The 17,873-nt window shown below is 50.1% G+C and overlaps 1 protein-coding gene across 3 annotated transcripts in view; it reads right to left on the bottom strand.

Annotated features, from left to right (window-relative positions):
- The window catches only part of APLF (aprataxin and PNKP like factor), a 390,356-nt gene extending 372,483 nt beyond the window's left edge, over positions 1-17,873 (bottom strand). For 2 of the 3 annotated variants that reach the window (XM_063918498.1, XM_063918499.1), the window contains exon 1: positions 17,600-17,873. In XM_063918498.1, the coding sequence (XP_063774568.1) occupies positions 17,600-17,692 (93 nt within the window). In that variant the 5' untranslated portion in view covers positions 17,693-17,873. The remainder of the gene's footprint in view (positions 1-17,599) is intronic. The other variant, XM_063918497.1, reaches the window with a different exon arrangement.

Genomic DNA, 17,873 nt, shown 5'->3' on the forward strand with positions numbered 1-17,873 from the left:
AGTACAAAGAGAGAATCAGACTTCCGAAGGGATGCAGTTCTCTTCACATAGATACGTAGAGCCCGTACCATATCCAAAGACCGCTCTTTGGAAGACAATTCAGGAGAGGCAAAGGCCGGAACCACGATCTCCTGATTAAGGTGGAAAGAAGACACCACCTTAGGTAAGTACCCGGGACGTGTTCTAAGAACTGCCCAGTCACGGTGAAAAATCAGATATGGGGACCTACAAGACAAGGCACCCAGATCCGACACCCGTCTAGCAGAGGCAATAGCCAGCAGAAACAATACCTTAGGAGAAAGCCACTTAAGGTCTGCAGATTCAAGAGGCTCACACAGAGACTCTTGCAACACCTCCAGAACCACCGACAAGTACCAAGGAGTCACAGGCGGGACATAAGGAGGTTGAATCCGCAACGCACCCTGAGTGAACGTATGAACATCAGGTAAAGTCGCAATTTTTCACTGGAACCAAACCGACAAGGCAGAAATATGAACCTTGATGGAGGCCGAACGAAGGCCCTGTTGTAGAAAGGCCAAAAGTTTGGCCATACTAAACTTGTAAGCGTCATAATTGTTAGCGGCGCACCAAGCAAAGTAAGAATTCCAGACACTACGATAAATCCAAGCAGAAGCCTTCCGGGCCTTCAACATAGTTTGAATGACCGCCTCAGAAAATCCTTTGGCCCTCAAGACGGAAGCTTCGAGAGCCACGCCGTCAAAGCCAGCCGGGCCAGATCCTGGTAGACACAAGGGCCCTGAACGAGGAGGTCTGGTCATTGTGGAAGCAGAAGAGGAAGCGCTAACGATAGACCCTGAAGGTCTGAGAACCAGTGCAGTCTGGGCCACACTGGAGCGATCAGAAGTAGGATTCCTACTTCTTGCTTGAATTTCCTTAACACTCTGGGCAAGAGTGACACCGGAGGGAACACGTAGGGCAGCCAAAAGTTCCATAGAATTGCCAGTGCGTCCACAAACGCTGCTTGAGGATCCCTTGTCCTTGCTCCGAAGACCGGAACCTTGTGATTGTGTCAAGACGCCATCAGGTCCACATCTGGGAGGCCCAACTTGTCCACTAGGAGTTGAAATACTTCTGGGTGGAGGTTCCACTCTCTGGCGTGTACATCCTGACGACTGAGGGAGTCCGCTTCCCAGTTTAGGACCCCCGGGATGAACACTGCCAATATGGCTGGCAGATGGCGTTCTGCCCACTGAAGAACTCTTTAAACTTCCATCATTGCCATGTGGCTGCGAGTGTCGCCTTGATGATTTATGTAGGCCACCGTGGTGGCATTGTCAATTGTACTTGAACAGCTCTGTTGTGTATTAAATCCTGGGCCAAGTTCAGAGCATTGAACACCGCCCGCAGTTCCAGAATGTTTATCGGGAGGAGAGACTCCTCCTTGGTCCACCGACCCTGAAGGGGGTGGCATCCGTCATCAGAAGGACCCAGCTGGAGATCCAGAAGGGACGACCCCTGCTCAATCGTTGGTCCTGAAGCAACCAGCTCAGTGACAGACGGACCTCCGGAGACAAGGAGATCATGTGAGACCTGATCCGGTGAGGCAAGCCGTCCCACTTGGCAAGAATCAATTTCTGTAGAGGGCGTGAATGGAAATGAGCGTATTCCACCATGTCGAAAGCAGACACCATGAGACCTACTGTAGCACTTGCATCGCCGAATTTATCGACACTTGCGGACGAGATAGGAAGCATCGAATCCTGTCCTGAAGTTTCAGGACTTTCTCCTGAGAAAAGAACAACCGCTGGTTGTGAGTGTCTAACAACACCCCCAAGTGCACCATGCTCTTAAAGACCAGGCAAGATTTCTTCCAGTTGATGAGCCACCCGTGGGCTTGCAGAAACTGGAGCGTCAGATCCAGATGGCGTAGGAGAATTTCTGGGGAATTCGCCAGGATCAACAAGTCGTCCAGATACGGTAGGATCCTGCCCCCCCTGACGGCGGAGTACAGCCGTCATAACCGCCATGACCTTGGTGAAGACCCACGGAGCCATGGTCAAACCAAAAAGTAACGCCCGAAACTGGTAATGGAGGTTGCCTACCGCAAACCTCAGGTACTGCAGATGTGACATTGCAATGGGAATATGCAGGTAAGCATCCTGTATGTCCAGGGAGACCATATAATGCCCAGGTTCCAAGGCCAGGACAATAAAGCGAAGAGTTTCCATACGAAACTTGGAGACCCTCACAAATTTGTTCAAGGACTTGAGGTTGAGGATGGGCCGAGAGGACCCATTCGGTTTCGCGACTAGGAACAGCGGTGACTAGTACCCCTTGCCTCCCTGAGCCAGATCTACCACTCCTGTGTCCAGGAGGGACTGTACCACCGAATAAAGAGTTTTTGCCTTCACCTGATCCGAAGGGACGTCTGTCAGGCAAAATCGATGAGGGGGACGATTCTTGAAGGATATGGTGTAACCTCGAGTGACGACTTCCCGTACTCAGGCCTCGGAAGTGGTCTTCAACCATTCCAGGGTAAACCCTAGAAGTCGGCCCTCACCCTGGGATCCCCCAAAGGAAGGCCCGCCCCGTCATGCAACAGGCTTGTCAGTTTTGGAAGTAGGCCGATGGGCAGCCCAGGCCCGTTTAGGTTTGGGCTTATTGGGTTTTGAGGTGCGAGCCTGTTTCGGGTAGGCCTGACCCTTTGCTTTCCCTGAAGGACGAAAGGAGCTAAAGGAAGTACTCTTAACCTTCGGTACCGAAGGAGCAGTACTAGGTAGACCAGCTGTTTTAGCAGAGGCTAAGTCAGCCACTATCTTGTTACGGTCTTCTCCGAAAAGAATGTCTCTCTTAAAAGAGGAGTACCTCCAGCGTTTTCTTAGAGACCAGATCTACAGACCAGGACCGCAACCAGAGAATCCGGCGAGCCAAAATGGACGTAGTAGAAGCCTTGGCCATCAGAATACCGGCATCAGAAGCCGCCTCCTTAATGTAATGAGAAGCTGTGACAATATACGAAAGACATTGTCTAGCATGATCAGAAGCGTTGGAAGGCAGCTCAGCATTGTCTAGCATGATCAGAAGCATTGGAAGGCAGCTCAGCTTCCAACTCCTGAACCCAAGCTTCAATAACCTCTGCAGCTCAAGTCGCTGCAATGGTGGGCCGATGCGCAGCACCTGCTAAGGTGTAAATCGCCTTTAAACAACCCTCCACGCGCTTATCCGTTGTTTTTTTCAGAGACGCGACGGTAGTAACAGGCAGAGCGGAGGATACCACCAGCCGCGCCACTTGCGAATCCACTGGTGGGGGTGTCTCCCAATTTTTACTTAGCTCCGCCGCGAGGGGATAGCGAGCCAGCATCTTCTTGTGAGGCATGAATTTCTTTCCTGGATTTTCCAAGGATTCCTGACATATGTCAAATAAATGGTCAGAGTGAGGTAAAACTTTCCTGTTTAAATCTGTCCAGTTTCTTAGAGGCAGTATCAGGTTCTGGGTCATCAGTAATCTGAAGAATTATCCCGATAGCCTCCAACAAGTCAGGAACATCCACCTGTGAAACAGATTTCCCATCAGAATTATCAGTATCAATGTCTGTGGGGGCAGTATATACGCCATCCTCATCAGACGAGGTGTCTGGGACGTTGGTGGATTGTGAGGAAGTAATAGCCCGCTTAGATGACCCCTTGGCCTTAGGCGGGCAAGGGTGAGATTTCTGTTTAGTCAGTGACTGGTTCAATTGCTGTAACTGAGTGGACAGTTGATCTGCCCATGGCGTATTAACCGCAGGGACGATAAGTGGTTGCACAGGAGGTCCCATAGGGGGCGTAAGTCTAGTTACCAGCGTATTCAATAACGTGGAGAAAGTAGCCCAAGGTGGGTCATTATGAACCCCCGTTGCTACGGTCCCACTGGGTGTAGAGAACCCCCAGAATCTGAACCTTCTGCTGCAATGTTTTCCTCTAATGTGTCTGCAGCATCACCACCACGCAATGTGGGATCAGCCCCAGCTCCGTCGCCTCTTGTAGCCGACATGTCAGAAAGCTCAATTCAAGGCAACCCAGTACAATATTAGCCGCACAACACCTGACAAGAACCCCCTGTGTAGTACAAACAGAGAGTTCCAGAGGTATATGGTGACTAAAAATCACAGAGAAAAAATAAGAATTTACTTACCGATAATTCTATTTCTCATAGTCCGTAGTGGATGCTGGGGACTCCGTAAGGACCATGGGGAATAGCGGCTCCGCAGGAGACTGGGCACATCTAAAGAAAGCTTTAGGACTATCTGGTGTGCACTGGCTCCTCCCCCTATGACCCTCCTCCAAGCCTCAGTTAGGATACTGTGCCCGGACGAGCGTACACAATAAGGAAGGATTTTGAATCCCGGGTAAGACTCATACCAGCCACACCAATCACACCGTATAACCTGTGATCTGAACCCAGTTAACAGCATGATAACAGAGGAGCCTCTGAAAGATGGCTCACAACAATAATAACCCGATTTTTGTAACAATAACTATGTACAAGTATTGCAGACAATCCGCACTTGGGATGGGCGCCCAGCATCCACTACGGACTATGAGAAACAGAATTATCGGTAAGTAAATTCTTATTTTCTCTAACGTCCTAAGTGGATGCTGGGGACTCCGTAAGGACCATGGGGATTATACCAAAGCTCCCAAACGGGCGGGAGAGTGCGGATGACTCTGCAGCACCAAATGAGAGAACTCCAGGTCCTCCTCAGCCAGGATATCAATTTTGTAGAATTTTACAAACGTATTTGCTCCTGACCAAGTAGCTGCTCGGCAAAGTTGTAAAGCCGAGACCCCTCGGGCAGCCGCCCAAGATGAGCCCACCTTCCTTGTGGAGTGGGCATTACAGATTTTTGGCTGTGGCAGGCCTGCCACAGAATGTGCATGCTGAATTGTACTACAAATCCAACGAGCAACAGTCTGCTTAGAAGCAGGAGCACCCAGCTTGTTGGGTGCATACAGGATAAACAGCGAGTCAGATTTCCTGACTCCAGCCCTCCTGGAAACATATATTTTCAGGGCCCTGACAACGTCTAGCAACTTGGAGTCCTCCAAGTCCCTAGTAGCCGCAGGCACCACAAATAGGTTGGTTCAGGTGAAACGCTGAAACCACCTTAGGGAGAAACTGAGGACGAGTCCTCAATTCCGCCCTGTCCGAATTGAACATCAGATAAGGGCTTTTTCAGGATAAAGCCGCCAATTCTGACACGCGCCTGGCCCAGGCCAGGGCCAACAGCATGACCACTTTCCATGTGAGATATTTTAACTCCACAGATTTAAGTGGTTCAAACCAATGTGACTTTTGGAACCCAAAACTACATTGAGATCCCAAAGTGCCACTGGAGGCACAAAAGGAGGCTGTATATGCAGTACCCCTTTTACAAACGTCTGAACTTCAGGGACTGAAGCTAGTTCTTTTTGGAAGAAAATTGACAGGGCCGAAATTTGAACCTTAATGGACCCCAATTTCAGGCCCATAGACACTCCTGTTTGCAGGAAATGTAGGAATTGACCCAGTTGAATTTCCACCATCGGGCCTTACTGGCCTCGCACCACGCAACATATTTTCGCCAATTGCGGTGATAATGTTTTTGCGGTTACATCCTTCATGGCTTTGATCAGGATAGGGATGACTTCATCCGGAATGCCTTTTTTCCTTCAGGATCCGGCGTTCAACCGCCATGCCGTCAAACGCAGCCGCGGTAAGTCTTGGGACAGACAGGGTGCTTGCTGGAGCAGGTCCCTTCTTAGAGGTAGAGGCCACGGATCCTCCGTGAGCATCTCTTGAAGTTCCGGTTACCAAATCCTTCTTGGCCAATCCGGAGCCACGAATATAGTGCTTACTCCTCTCCATCTTATCAATCTCAGTACCTTGGGTATGAGAGGCAGAGGAGGGAACACATACCCTGACTGGTACACCCACGGTGTTACCAGAGCGTCTACAGCTATTGCCTGAGGGTCCCTGGACCTGGCGCAATACCTGTCGAGTTTTTCCCAACGGTTTATAATCATGTGGAAGACTTCTGGGTGAAGTCCCCACTCTCCCGGGTGGAGGTCGTGCTGAGGAAGTCTGCTTCCCAGTTGTCCACTCCCGGAATGAATACTGCTGACAGTGCTATCACATGATTTTCCGCCCAGCGAAGAATCCTTGCAGCTTCTGCCATTGTCCTGCTTCTTGTGCCACCCTGTCTGTTTACGTGGGTGACTGCCGTGATGTTGTCCGACTGGATCAACACCGGCTGACCTTGAAGCAGAGGTCTTGCTAAGCTTAGAGCATTGTAAATGTCCCTTAGCTTCAGGATATTTATGTGAAGTGATGTCTCCAGGCTTGACCATAAGTCCTGGATATTCCTTCCCTGTGTGACTGCTCCCCAGCCTCGCAGGCTGGCATCCGTGGTTACCAGGACCCGAATCTGCGGCCCTCTAGAAGATGAGCACTCTGCAACCACCACAGGAGGGACACCCTTGTCCTTGGTGACAGGGTTATCCGCTGATGCATCTGAAGATGCGACCCGGACCATTTGTCCAGCAGGTCCCACTGGAAAGTTCTTGCGTGGAATCTGCCGAATGGGATTGCTTCGTAGGAAGCCACCCTTTTACCCAGAACCCTTGTGCATTGATGCACTGAGACTTGGCTCGGTTTTAGGAGGTTCCTGACTAGCTCGGATAACTCCCTGGCTTTCTCCTCCGGGAGAAACACCTTTTTCTGGACTGTGTCCAGGATCATCCCTAGGAACAGAAGACAAGTCGTCGGAACCAGCTGCGATTTTGGAATATTGAGAGTCCAACCGTGCTGCAGCAACACTACCTGAGATAGTGCTACACCGACCTCCAACTGTTCCCTGGATCTTACCCTTATCAGGGAATTGTCCAAGTAAGGGATAACTAAAATTCCCTTCCTTTGAAGGAATATCATCATTTCGGCCATTACCTTGGTAAAGACCCGGGGTGCCGTGGACCATCCATACGGCAGCATCTGAACTGACAGTTCTGTACCATAAACCTGAGGTACCCTTGGTGAGAAGGGTAAATTTTGACATGAAGGTAAGCATCCTTGATGTCCCGAGACATCATGTAGTCCCCTTCTTCCAGGTTCGCAATCACTGCTCTGAGTGACTCAATCTTGAATTTGAACCTCTGTATGTAAGTGTTCAAAGATTTTAGATTTAGAATCGGTCTCACCGAGCCGTCCGGCTTCGGTACCACAACAGTGTGGAATAATACCCCGTTACCTGTTGCAGGAGGGGTATCTTGAATATCACCTGCTGGGAATACAGCTTGTGAATGGCTTCCAAAACTGTCTCCCTGTCAGAAGGAGACATCGGTAAAGCCGACTTTAGGAAACGGCGAGGGGGAGACGTCTCGAATTCTAATTTGTACCCCTGAGATATCACCTGAAGGATCCAGGGGTCTACTTGCGAGTGAGCCCACTGCGCGCTGAAATTCATTGAGACGGGCCCCCCACCGTGCCTGATTCTGCTTGTAAAGCCCCAGCGTATACTGAGGGCTTGGCAGAGGCGGGAGAGGGTTTCTGTTCCTGGGAACTGGCTGATTTCTGCAGCCTTTTTCCTCTCCCTCTGTCACGGGGCAGAAATGAGGAACCTTTTGCCCGCTTATCCACGAAAAGACTGCGCCTGATAATACGGCGTCTTCTCATGTTGAGAGGCGACCTGGGGTACAAACGTGGATTTCCCAGCTGTTGCCGTGGCCACCAGGTCTGAAAGACCGACCCTAAATAACTCCTCCCCTTAATAAGGCAATACTTCCAAATGCCGTTTGGAATACGCATCACCTGACCACTGACGTGTCCATAACCCTCTACTGGTAGAAATGGACAACGCACTTAGACTTGATGCCAGTCGGCAAATATTCCGCTGTGCATCACGCATATATAGAAATGCATCTTTCAGATGCTCTATAGGCAAAAATATACTGTCCCTATCTAGGGTATCAATATTTTCAGTCAGGGAATCCGACCACGCCAACCCAGCACTGCACATCCAGGCTGAGGCGATTGCTGGTCGCAGTATAACACCAGTATGTGTGTAAATACATTTTAGGATACCCTCCTGCTTTCTATCAGCAGGATCCTTAAGGGCGGCCATCTCAGGAGAGGATAGAGCCCTTACAAGCGTGTGAGCGCTTTATCCACCCTAGGGGGTGTTTCCCAACGCACCCTAACCTCTGGCGGGAAAGGATATAATGCCAATAACATTTTAGAAATTATCAGTTGTTATCGGGGGAAACCCACGCATCATCACACACCTCATTTAATTTCTCAGATTCAGGAAAACTACAGGTAGTTTTTCCTCACCGAACATAATACCCCTTTTTGGTGGTACTCGTATTATCAGAAATGTGTAAAACATTTTTCATTGCCTCAATCATGTAACGTGTGGCCCTACTGGAAGTCACATTTGTCTCTTCACCGTCGACACTGGAGTCAGTATCCGTGTCGGCGTCTATATCTGCCATCTGAGGTAACGGGCGCTTTAGAGCCCCTGACGGCCTATGAGACGTCTGGACAGGCACAAGCTGAGTAGCCGGCTGTCTCATGTCAACCACTGTCTTTTATACAGAGCTGACACTGTCACGTAATTTCTTCCAACAGTTCATCCACTCAGGTGTCGACCCCCTAGGGGGTGACATCACTATTACAGGCAATCTGCTCCGTCTCCACATCATTTTTCTCCTCATACATGTCGACACAACGTACCGACACACAGCACACACACAGGGAATGCTCTGATAGAGGACAGGACCCCACTAGCCCTTTGGGGAGACAGAGGGAGAGTTTGCCAGCACACACCAGAGCGCTATATATATACAGGGATAACCTTATATAAGTGTTTTTCCCCTTATAGCTGCTGTATAGTTAATACTGCGCCTAATTTGTGCCCCCCTCTCTTTTTTAACCCTTTCTGTAGTGTAGTGACTGCAGGGGAGAGCCAGGGAGCTTCCCTCCAACGGAGCTGTGAGGGAAAATGGCGCCAGTGTGCTGAGGAGATAGGCTCCGCCCCCTTATCGGCGGCCTTATCTCCCGTTTTTTTATGTATTTTGGCAGGGGTTAAATGCATCCATATAGCCCAGGAGCTATATGTGATGCATTTTTTTGCCATCCAAGGTGTTTATTATTGTGTCTCAGGGTGCCCCCCCCAGCGCCCTGCACCCTCAGTGACCGGAGTGTGAAGTGTGCTGAGAGCAATGGCGCACAGCTGCAGTGCTGTGCGCTACCTTGTTGAAGACAGGACGTCTTCTGCCGCCGATTTTCCGGACCTCTTCTGCCTTCTGGCTCTGTAAGGGGGCCGGCGGCGCGGCTCTGGGACCCATCCAAGCTGGGCCTGTGATCGTCCCTCTGGAGCTAATGTCCAGTAGCCTAAGAAGCCCAATCCACTCTGCACGCAGGTGAGTTCGCTTCTTCTCCCCTTAGTCCCTCGATGCAGTGAGCCTGTTGCCAGCAGGTCTCACTGAAAATAAAAAACCTAAACTAAAACTTTCACTAAGAAGCTCAGGAGAGCCCCTAGTGTGCACCCTTCTCGTTCGGGCACAGAGATCTAACTGAGGCTTGGAGGAGGGTCATAGGGGGAGGAGCCAGTGCACACCAGATAGTCCTAAAGCTTTCTTTAGATGTGCCCAGTCTCCTGCGGAGCCGCTATTCCCCATGGTCCTTACGGAGTCCCCAGCATCCACTTAGGACGTTAGAGAAATACACAAAAAGTATATCTTGTGACACACCTATATTACGTAATAATCCCGGTGCACTTCGCCCCCTCAGGTTACAGAATATAGGGATAGCAATCTGAGTGAGATACACGAAATGGAGGTAACACAGCAGCTATATGCACACACACATAGTCACATTGTACAATGCAGAAATTATGACATGCAATAAAACTGCACTGGACTAGCAATACAGAGTAATACGGAGTATAGCTATACACTCGATAGATATAACAATGCACAGTAAAGACTGGATTATATCACAGGGTACTTGTACTAAATAACCCTGACTACATGCACTTTTTCTTAACTAAAACGGTCAACAGACATGTAGAATACTTAAGTGTCCTGTAAAATGCACAGCGCTGACATGCAGGCGGCTTTACAGAGGAGGATTTGTCCAAACAGTCCCAGGATCAGCTCAGCTTGTCCTAATGGCACCCAAACGCTGACAGGAGAGAGAGATATGCAGCTCCAGGACGGGAACATTTACTCTAAATGGCGCCCTGTGTCTGGGGGAGGGGCTACAGGTCAGAGCCTTATCCCCTTGCTGGACTTTACCACCGGGTACTGTGGGCCTTAGCAAACGGATTTTTGAGAGAATCCGACCTGTGCCCTTGCCCTGGTGGTCTAGTGGGGTCCCTGTACTGCCACAGTGTCCACACCAGAGCCGGATCGCTGTTTATAGCGGGTCCCACCTGGGGGACCCACTTACCTCCTCCCTGAATGCGGCCACACAATCCTGGAGAGCTGCGGTGGTGTGTGTGCCTGACAGAAGAAAACCGGAGCATCTGCTGTAAGTACCCAGCAACCAGGGCGCGGGAGTATACAGCGCTGCTGGGGGAGGTGATGGAGCTGCAGCAAGAGATCTCAGAATTATATCTAGCACTAGAGTGCCTCTGCTGCAGCCCTTGAAGTCTTCATTTTTCACTTTAAAAAGCTCTTCTCAGGGCTGCTTGAGCAGCCCCCATGTTGCATGCCTGCACTGCATGGCACCAGCTATAAAACTGAGCTCCTGTACACAGAGGCGGGGTTATAGAGGAGGCGGCGCTATGCATTCTGGGAACAGACAAAGCTTATAGCCTGTTGGTGCATCGGATCAAGATCCTACTCTACACCCCACTGTCATTCCCTGTGGAGCCCAGTGTACCCCGCAGCAGAAAATAAGATTTTACTTACCGGTAAATCTATTTCTCGTAGTCCGTAGAGGATACTGGGGACTCCGTAAGGACCATGGGGAATAGACGGGCTCCGCAGGAGATAGGGCACGTTAAGAAAGACTTTAGGATTCTGGGTGTGCACTGGCTCCTCCCTCTATGCCCCTCCTCCAGACCTCAGTTAGGAAAACTGTACCCAGAGGAGACGGACAGTACGAGGAAAGGATTTTAGTTAACCTAAGGGCAAGATTCATACCAGCCACACCAATCACACTGCATAACCTGTGATAAACTATCCAGTTAACAGCATGAACAACAACATAGACTCGGTTCAAACCGATGAAGCTATAACATAACCCTTATGTAAGCAATAACTATATACAAGTCTTGCAGAAGAAGTCCGCACTTGGGACGGGCGCCCAGCATCCTCTACGGACTACGAGAAATAGATTTACCGGTAAGTAAAATCTTATTTTCTCTAACGTCCTAGAGGATGCTGGGGACTCCGTAAGGACCATGGGGATTATACCAAAGCTCCCAAACGGGCGGGAGAGTGCGGATGACTCTGCAGCACCGATTGAGCAAACAGGAGGTCCTCCTCAGTCAGGGTATCAAACTTATAGAACTTTGCAAAGGTGTTTGACCCCGACCAAGTAGCTGCTCGGCACAACTGTAATGCCGAGACCCCTCGGGCAGCCGCCCAAGAAGAGCCCACCTTCCTAGTGGAATGGGCCTTAACTGATTTAGGCAATGGCAATCCTGCCGTAGAATGCGCCTGCTGAATCGTATTACAGATCCAGCGAGCAATAGTCTGCTTTGAAGCAGGAGCGCCAACCTTGTTGGCCGCATACAGAACAAACAGAGCTTCAGTCTTCCTGATCCTAGCTGTTCTGGACACAAAAATCTTCAAAGCCCTGACCACATCCAGGGACTCGGAATCCCCCAAGTCCCGCGTAGCCACAGGCACGACAATAGGTTGGTTCATATGAAAAGATGAGACCACCTTTGGCAGAAGTTGAGGACGAGTCCTCAATTCCGCCCTATCCACATGAAAAACCAGGTAGGGGCTTTTATATGACAAAGTCACCAATTCCGAAACACGCCTTGCAGAAGCCAAGGCCAATAACATAACCACTTTCCAAGTGAGATATTTCAATTCCACCGTCTTGAGTGGTTCAAACCAAGGTGACTTGAGGAAACTTAATACCACGTTAAGATCCCAAGGCGCCACCGGAGGTACAAAGGGAGGCTAAATATGCAGTACCCCCTTCACAAATGTCTGTACTTCAGGAAAAGAAGCCAATTCTTTTTGGAAGAAAATGGATAAGGCCGAAATTTGGACCTTTATGGACCCTAATTTTAGGCCCAAATTCACTCCCGTTTGTAGGAAGTGACGCAGACGGCCCAAATGGAACTCCTCCGTAAGAGCAGTTCTGGCCTCACACCAAGACACATATTTTCGCCATATATGGTGATAATGTTTCGATGTCACGTCCTTTCTAGCCTTGATCAGGGTAGGAATGACCTCCTCCGGAATACCTTTTTCCGCTAGGATCCGGCGTTCAACAGCCATGCCGTCAAACGCAGCCGCGGTAAGTCTTGGAACAGACAGGGCCCCTGCTGCAGCAGATCCTGCCTTAGGGGAAGAGGCCACGGATCTTCTGTGATCAACTCTTGCAGATCCGGATACCAAGTCCTTCGTGGCCAATCCGGAACAATGAGGATCGTTCTGACTCCTCTTAGCCTTATTATTCTCAACACCTTGGGTATGAAAGGTAGAGGAGGGAATACATAGACCGATCCGATCTACCGCTACCGCCTGAGGGTCCCTGGACCTGGCGCAATACCGCTTTAGCTTTTTGTTGAGACGGGACGCCATCATGTCTATCTGAGGCAGTCCCCACCGACCCACGATCTGTGCGAAGACTTCTGGATGAAGTCCCCACTCTCCCGGATGCAGGTCGTGTCTGCTGAGGAAGTCCGCTTCCCAGTTGTCCACCCCCGGGATGAATACTGCTGATAGGGCGCTTACATGGCCTTCCGCCCAGCAAAGAATCCTGGTCGCTTCTGCCATGGCCACTCTGCTCCTTGTGCCGCCTTGGCGGTTTACATGAGCCACTGCTGTGACATTGTCTGACAGAATCAGAACCGGTTTGTCCCGAAGCAATGCCTTCGCTTGGTGTAGGGCGTTGTATATGGCCCTCAACTCCAGGACGTTGATGTGGAGACCAGTCTCTAGATTTGACCAGAGACCTTGGAAATTTCTTCCCAGTGTGACCGCTCCCCAACCTCGGATGCTTGCGTCCGTGGTCACCAGGATCCAGTCCTGAATTCCGAACCTGCGGCCTTCTAGGAGGTGAGCACTGTGCAGCCACCACAGGAGAGATACCCTGGCTCTGGGAGACAGAATGATCCTCTGATGCATTTGTAAATGGGACCCAGACCATTTGTCCAGTAGATCCCATTGAAAGGTCCTCGCATGGAACCTGCCGAAGGGGATGGCCTCGTACGATGCCACAATCTTCCCCAGGACACGTGTGCAAAGATGCACTGAAACCGTTTTTAGCTTTAATAGGTTCCTGACCAGGGCTATGAGCTCCTGAGCCGTTTCCATCGGAAGAAAAACCTTTTTCTGGTCTGTGTCTAGAATCAGACCCAGAAAGGTCAGGCGCGTTGTAGGGACTAGCTGGGACTTCGGTAAATTGAGAATCCAGCCGTGCCCCTGCAACATCCTCACCGACAGCGACACGCTGTCCAGCAACTTCTCCAGAGATCTCGCCTTTATGAGGAGATCGTCCAAGTATGGGATAATTGTGACCCCCTGCTTTCGCAGGAGCACCATCATTTCTGCCATTACCTTGGTGAAAATTCTCAGGGCTGTGGAAAGCCCAAACGGCAACGTCTGAAATTGGTAATGACAGTCCTGTACTGCAAATCTCAGGAACGCCTGATGAGGAGGGAAAATCGGAACATGAAGGTATGTATCCTTTATGTCCAGGGACACCATCCAATCCCCCCCTCCAGGCTGGCGATGACCGCTCTGAGCGATTCCATCTTGAACTTGAACTTTTTCAAGTACAAGTTCAGGGATTTTAGATTCAAAATGGGCCTGACCGAACCGTCCGGTTTCGGGACCACAAACAGGGTTGAGTAATACCCCTTTCCTTGCTGGAGAAGAGGAACTTTGACTATCACCTGTTGAAGATACAATTTTTGAATTGCAGTCAACACTAACTCCCTCTCTGACGGGGAAGCTGGCAGAGCCGATTTGAAAAACCGGCGAGGAGGCACGTCTTCGAATTCCAGCCTGTATCCCTGAGAAACAATCTCTATAGCCCAGGGATCCACCTGTGAGTGAACCCAGACCTGGCTGAAAAATCGAAAACGCGCCACCACTTGAGCTGACTCCCCCCGGGAAGCCCCAGCGTCATGCGGTGGACTTTGAAGATGTAGGGGAGGACTTCTGCTCCTGGGAACTAGCTGCATGCAGCTTTTTTCCTTTGCCTTTTCCTCTGGCAAGGAAGGACGATCCCCGTACCTTCTTGCTTTTATTGGAACGAAAGGACTGCATTTGATAATGAGGTGCCTTTTTAGTATGCTGCGGGGGAACATAAGGTAAGAAATTCGATTTACCGGCCGTAGCAGTAGAGACAAGGTCCGAGAGGCCTTCTCCAAACAACTCCTCCCCCTTGTAAGGCAACAACTCCATATGCCGCTTTGAGTCGGCATCCCCCGTCCACTGTCGGGTCCACAGGAGTCGCCTAGCAGAAATAGACATAGCATTTATTCTGGAGCTTAGTAAACAAATGTCTCTTTGAGCATCCCTCATATATAAAGCAGCATCTTTGATTTGCTCTAGGGTCATTTGAATGGAATCCTTATCTAGGGTTTCAAGTTCCGTAGATAAGGAATCTGTCCATGCCGCGATAGCACTACACACCCAGGCCGATGACATAGCCGGTCTAACGATAGTACCGGAATGTGTGTAAATGTGCTTCATGGTAACCTCCTGCTTACGATCAGCAGGATCCTTGAGGGAAGCTGTATCCTGAGAAAGCAGTGCCACCTTCTTGGATAAGCGTGTCAGCGCCTTGTCTACCTCCGGCGAAGATTCCCATCGTATCCTGTCCTTTTGTGGAAAGGGATACGCCATAAGAATCCTTTTGGGAACTTGTAGTCTCCTATCTGGAGATTCCCAAGCCTTTTCGCACAAGTCGCTTAGTTCAAATGAGGACGGAAAAGTGACCTCAGGCTTTTTCCCTTTATACATGTGTACCCTCGTGTCAGGGAGAGGGGGTTCCTCAGTGATATGCAAAACCTCTTTAATGGCCATAATCATGTAATGAATACCTTTCGCCACCTTTGGCTGTAATTTTGCATCCTCATAGTCGACACTAGAGTCAGTCTCTGTGTCGGTATCTGTGTCAGTGATCTGGGATATGGTGCGTTTTTGAGACCCGAAGGTCCTGGTGCCACAGGGACAGGCATGGTCTGACTACCTGACTGATCCCTAGCTTCAGCCTTGTCAAATCGTTTATGCAGTAAATTTACATTTGCATTCAAGACATTCCACATATCCACCCAGTCCGGTGTCGGCGTTGCCGACGGCGACCTGACCATCATGTACTCCCCCTCCTCCTTAGGTGAGCCTTCCTCGTCAAACATGTCGACACACACGTACCGACACACTTCACACACACAGGGAATCTCTTTTCTGAAGACAGGTTCCCCTTGAGGCCCTTTGGAGAGACAGAGAGAGAGAGTATGCCAGCACACACCCCAGCGCTATATGTCCCTGGAGAAAAACACAGAATGTTTACCCAGTAGCGCTGCTGTAGTGAATAAACGCCAATAATGTGCCCCCCCCCCCTCTACTTTAAAACCCCCTTTCACCGTGTGTCAAGCAGGGGAGAGTCCGGGGAGCTTCCTCTCAGCGGTGCTGTGTAGAGAAAATGGCGCTGGTGAGTGCTGAGGGAGAAGCCCCGCCCCCTCCGCGGCGGGCTTCTATCCCGCTCAAACTTATTAAAAAATGTCAGGGGCTCTTTTATATACATGTACAGTGCCCACCTGTACATGTATATACACTTTTGCCATAGGAGAGGTGTTTTATTGCTGCCCAGGGCGCCCCCCCTGCGCCCTGCACCCTTACAGTGACCGGAGTGTGTGAGGTGTAGCGGAGCAATTACGCACAGCTGCAGTGCTGTGCGTTACCTCTGTGAAGCACCGAAGGCTTCTGCCGCCTGAGACGTCTTCTGTCTTCGTTTCTTCTGGCTCTGTGAGGAGAACGGCGGCGCGGCTCTGGGGTGAACGCCCAGGACGAACCTGTGTTCATTCCCTCAGGAGCTAATGGTGTCCAGTAGCCGAGCCTAACATTTAAGTAGGTCTGCTCCTCTCTCCTCAGTCCCTCGATGCAGGGAGCCTGTTGCCAGCAGTGCTCCCTGAAAAAGAGAAAAAATCCTAACAAAAATGCTTTCTAAGCAGGAAACTCAGGAGAGCTCCCTGCAGTGCACCCATTCTCCTCTGTGCACAGTCTAAAACTGAGGTCTGGAGGAGGGGCAGAGAGGGAGGAGCCAGTGCACACCCAGAATCCTAAAGTCTTTCTTAAAGTGCCCTATCTCCTGCGGAGCCCGTCTATTCCCCATGGTCCTTACGGAGTCCCCAGCATCCTCTAGGACGTTAGAGAAAACATAATATAAAACAAATCTCCGTATCGGAGTGCATAACAGACGACTGCCCCAGTAGCTACTGTAGCTAATAGAAGACCCCCAAACCTGGTAATTGAAGACCTGCCCATCCTGTGAACAGTGATAGCTAGCATACTATGCAGAAATCCAATAAGGTTGGCCAGCGCATTATGCAGAATCCCAATAGTAGCAACTGCATGATGACAACGGCAATTGTGGCGGCTAGCGTATTACGCAGACATGCTAGAGTGGCAGCCAGTGTATTATGCAAAACCCCAATGGTAGCGAGTGCATGATGACATCTGCAATAGTATCAGCCAACGTATTATGCAGACATGCTGTAGTGGCAGCCAGTGTATTATGCAAAACCCCAATGGTAGCGACGGCATGATGACAACGGAAATTGTGGCAGACAGCATATTACGCAGAATCCCTATAGTAGCAGACCCTGTTTTATGCAGAACCCCAATAGTAGCAGCCAGCGTATTATGCATACATGCAACAGTGCGGCCAGCTTATTATGCAGAACCCTAATAGTTGCAACTGCATAATGAAATCTGCAATTGTAGCGGCCAGCATATTATGCAGAACCACAATAGTAGCAGACAGTCATCGCTAATGACATTACCAGGTACATACTGCTTACTTATTTTAGGCAATATTTTATGCATAACTTCCCATGCCTGGTTACTACAGAGAGCTGTCTATTTTATTGATTACATGTATTAATTGGACTCACTACTTCGAATAACAGTAAGATGTGGTCCTCTGAAGGAAACAGGACAGCTCCAAAGCATCCCTTCAAGTGTATTAAGCTACCTATCCCTAGACATCTTGCTTTATCTATGGACGGTGTTATAGGTGACTGAGAAGAGGTCAAAGGTAAGACAGATATGTCAGAGCATGCTGCTAGATAATGTCACCAGGGTCCGGTGCACCTGTTACTCCTACTATAATAGGAATATAATATAGAATATACTAATGTAATAGACACACTAGGTGCACATGGTATCCAGACCCCAATGCTCAGTCTGCAGCACTTACAGCCAGGAAGGGTCCTCTTCCTATCACAGTCTCTCCCTTGGGAAGGGTGTAGATCCCACTCCCATCCGTGGCCTTCAGCCGGTAACCGGACATATCACGCAGGGATCAGGGAGCCCAGGCTCACACCGACATAGACTCACTGTCACCGGCTCCCAGCCGCTCCGCCAGACCAAGGAACGCTGGTAGGAAAGAACAGTTTGGGAAAACCTCCTGCCCACACTGCTGCGTGCAGGGAACACTTCCTGGTGTGTCACATGGTGCTGCATCCACCAAT

The sequence above is a fragment of the Pseudophryne corroboree genome, chromosome 4 (assembly GCF_028390025.1).
Source record: "Pseudophryne corroboree isolate aPseCor3 chromosome 4, aPseCor3.hap2, whole genome shotgun sequence".
Classification (NCBI taxonomy): Eukaryota; Metazoa; Chordata; class Amphibia; order Anura; family Myobatrachidae; genus Pseudophryne; species Pseudophryne corroboree.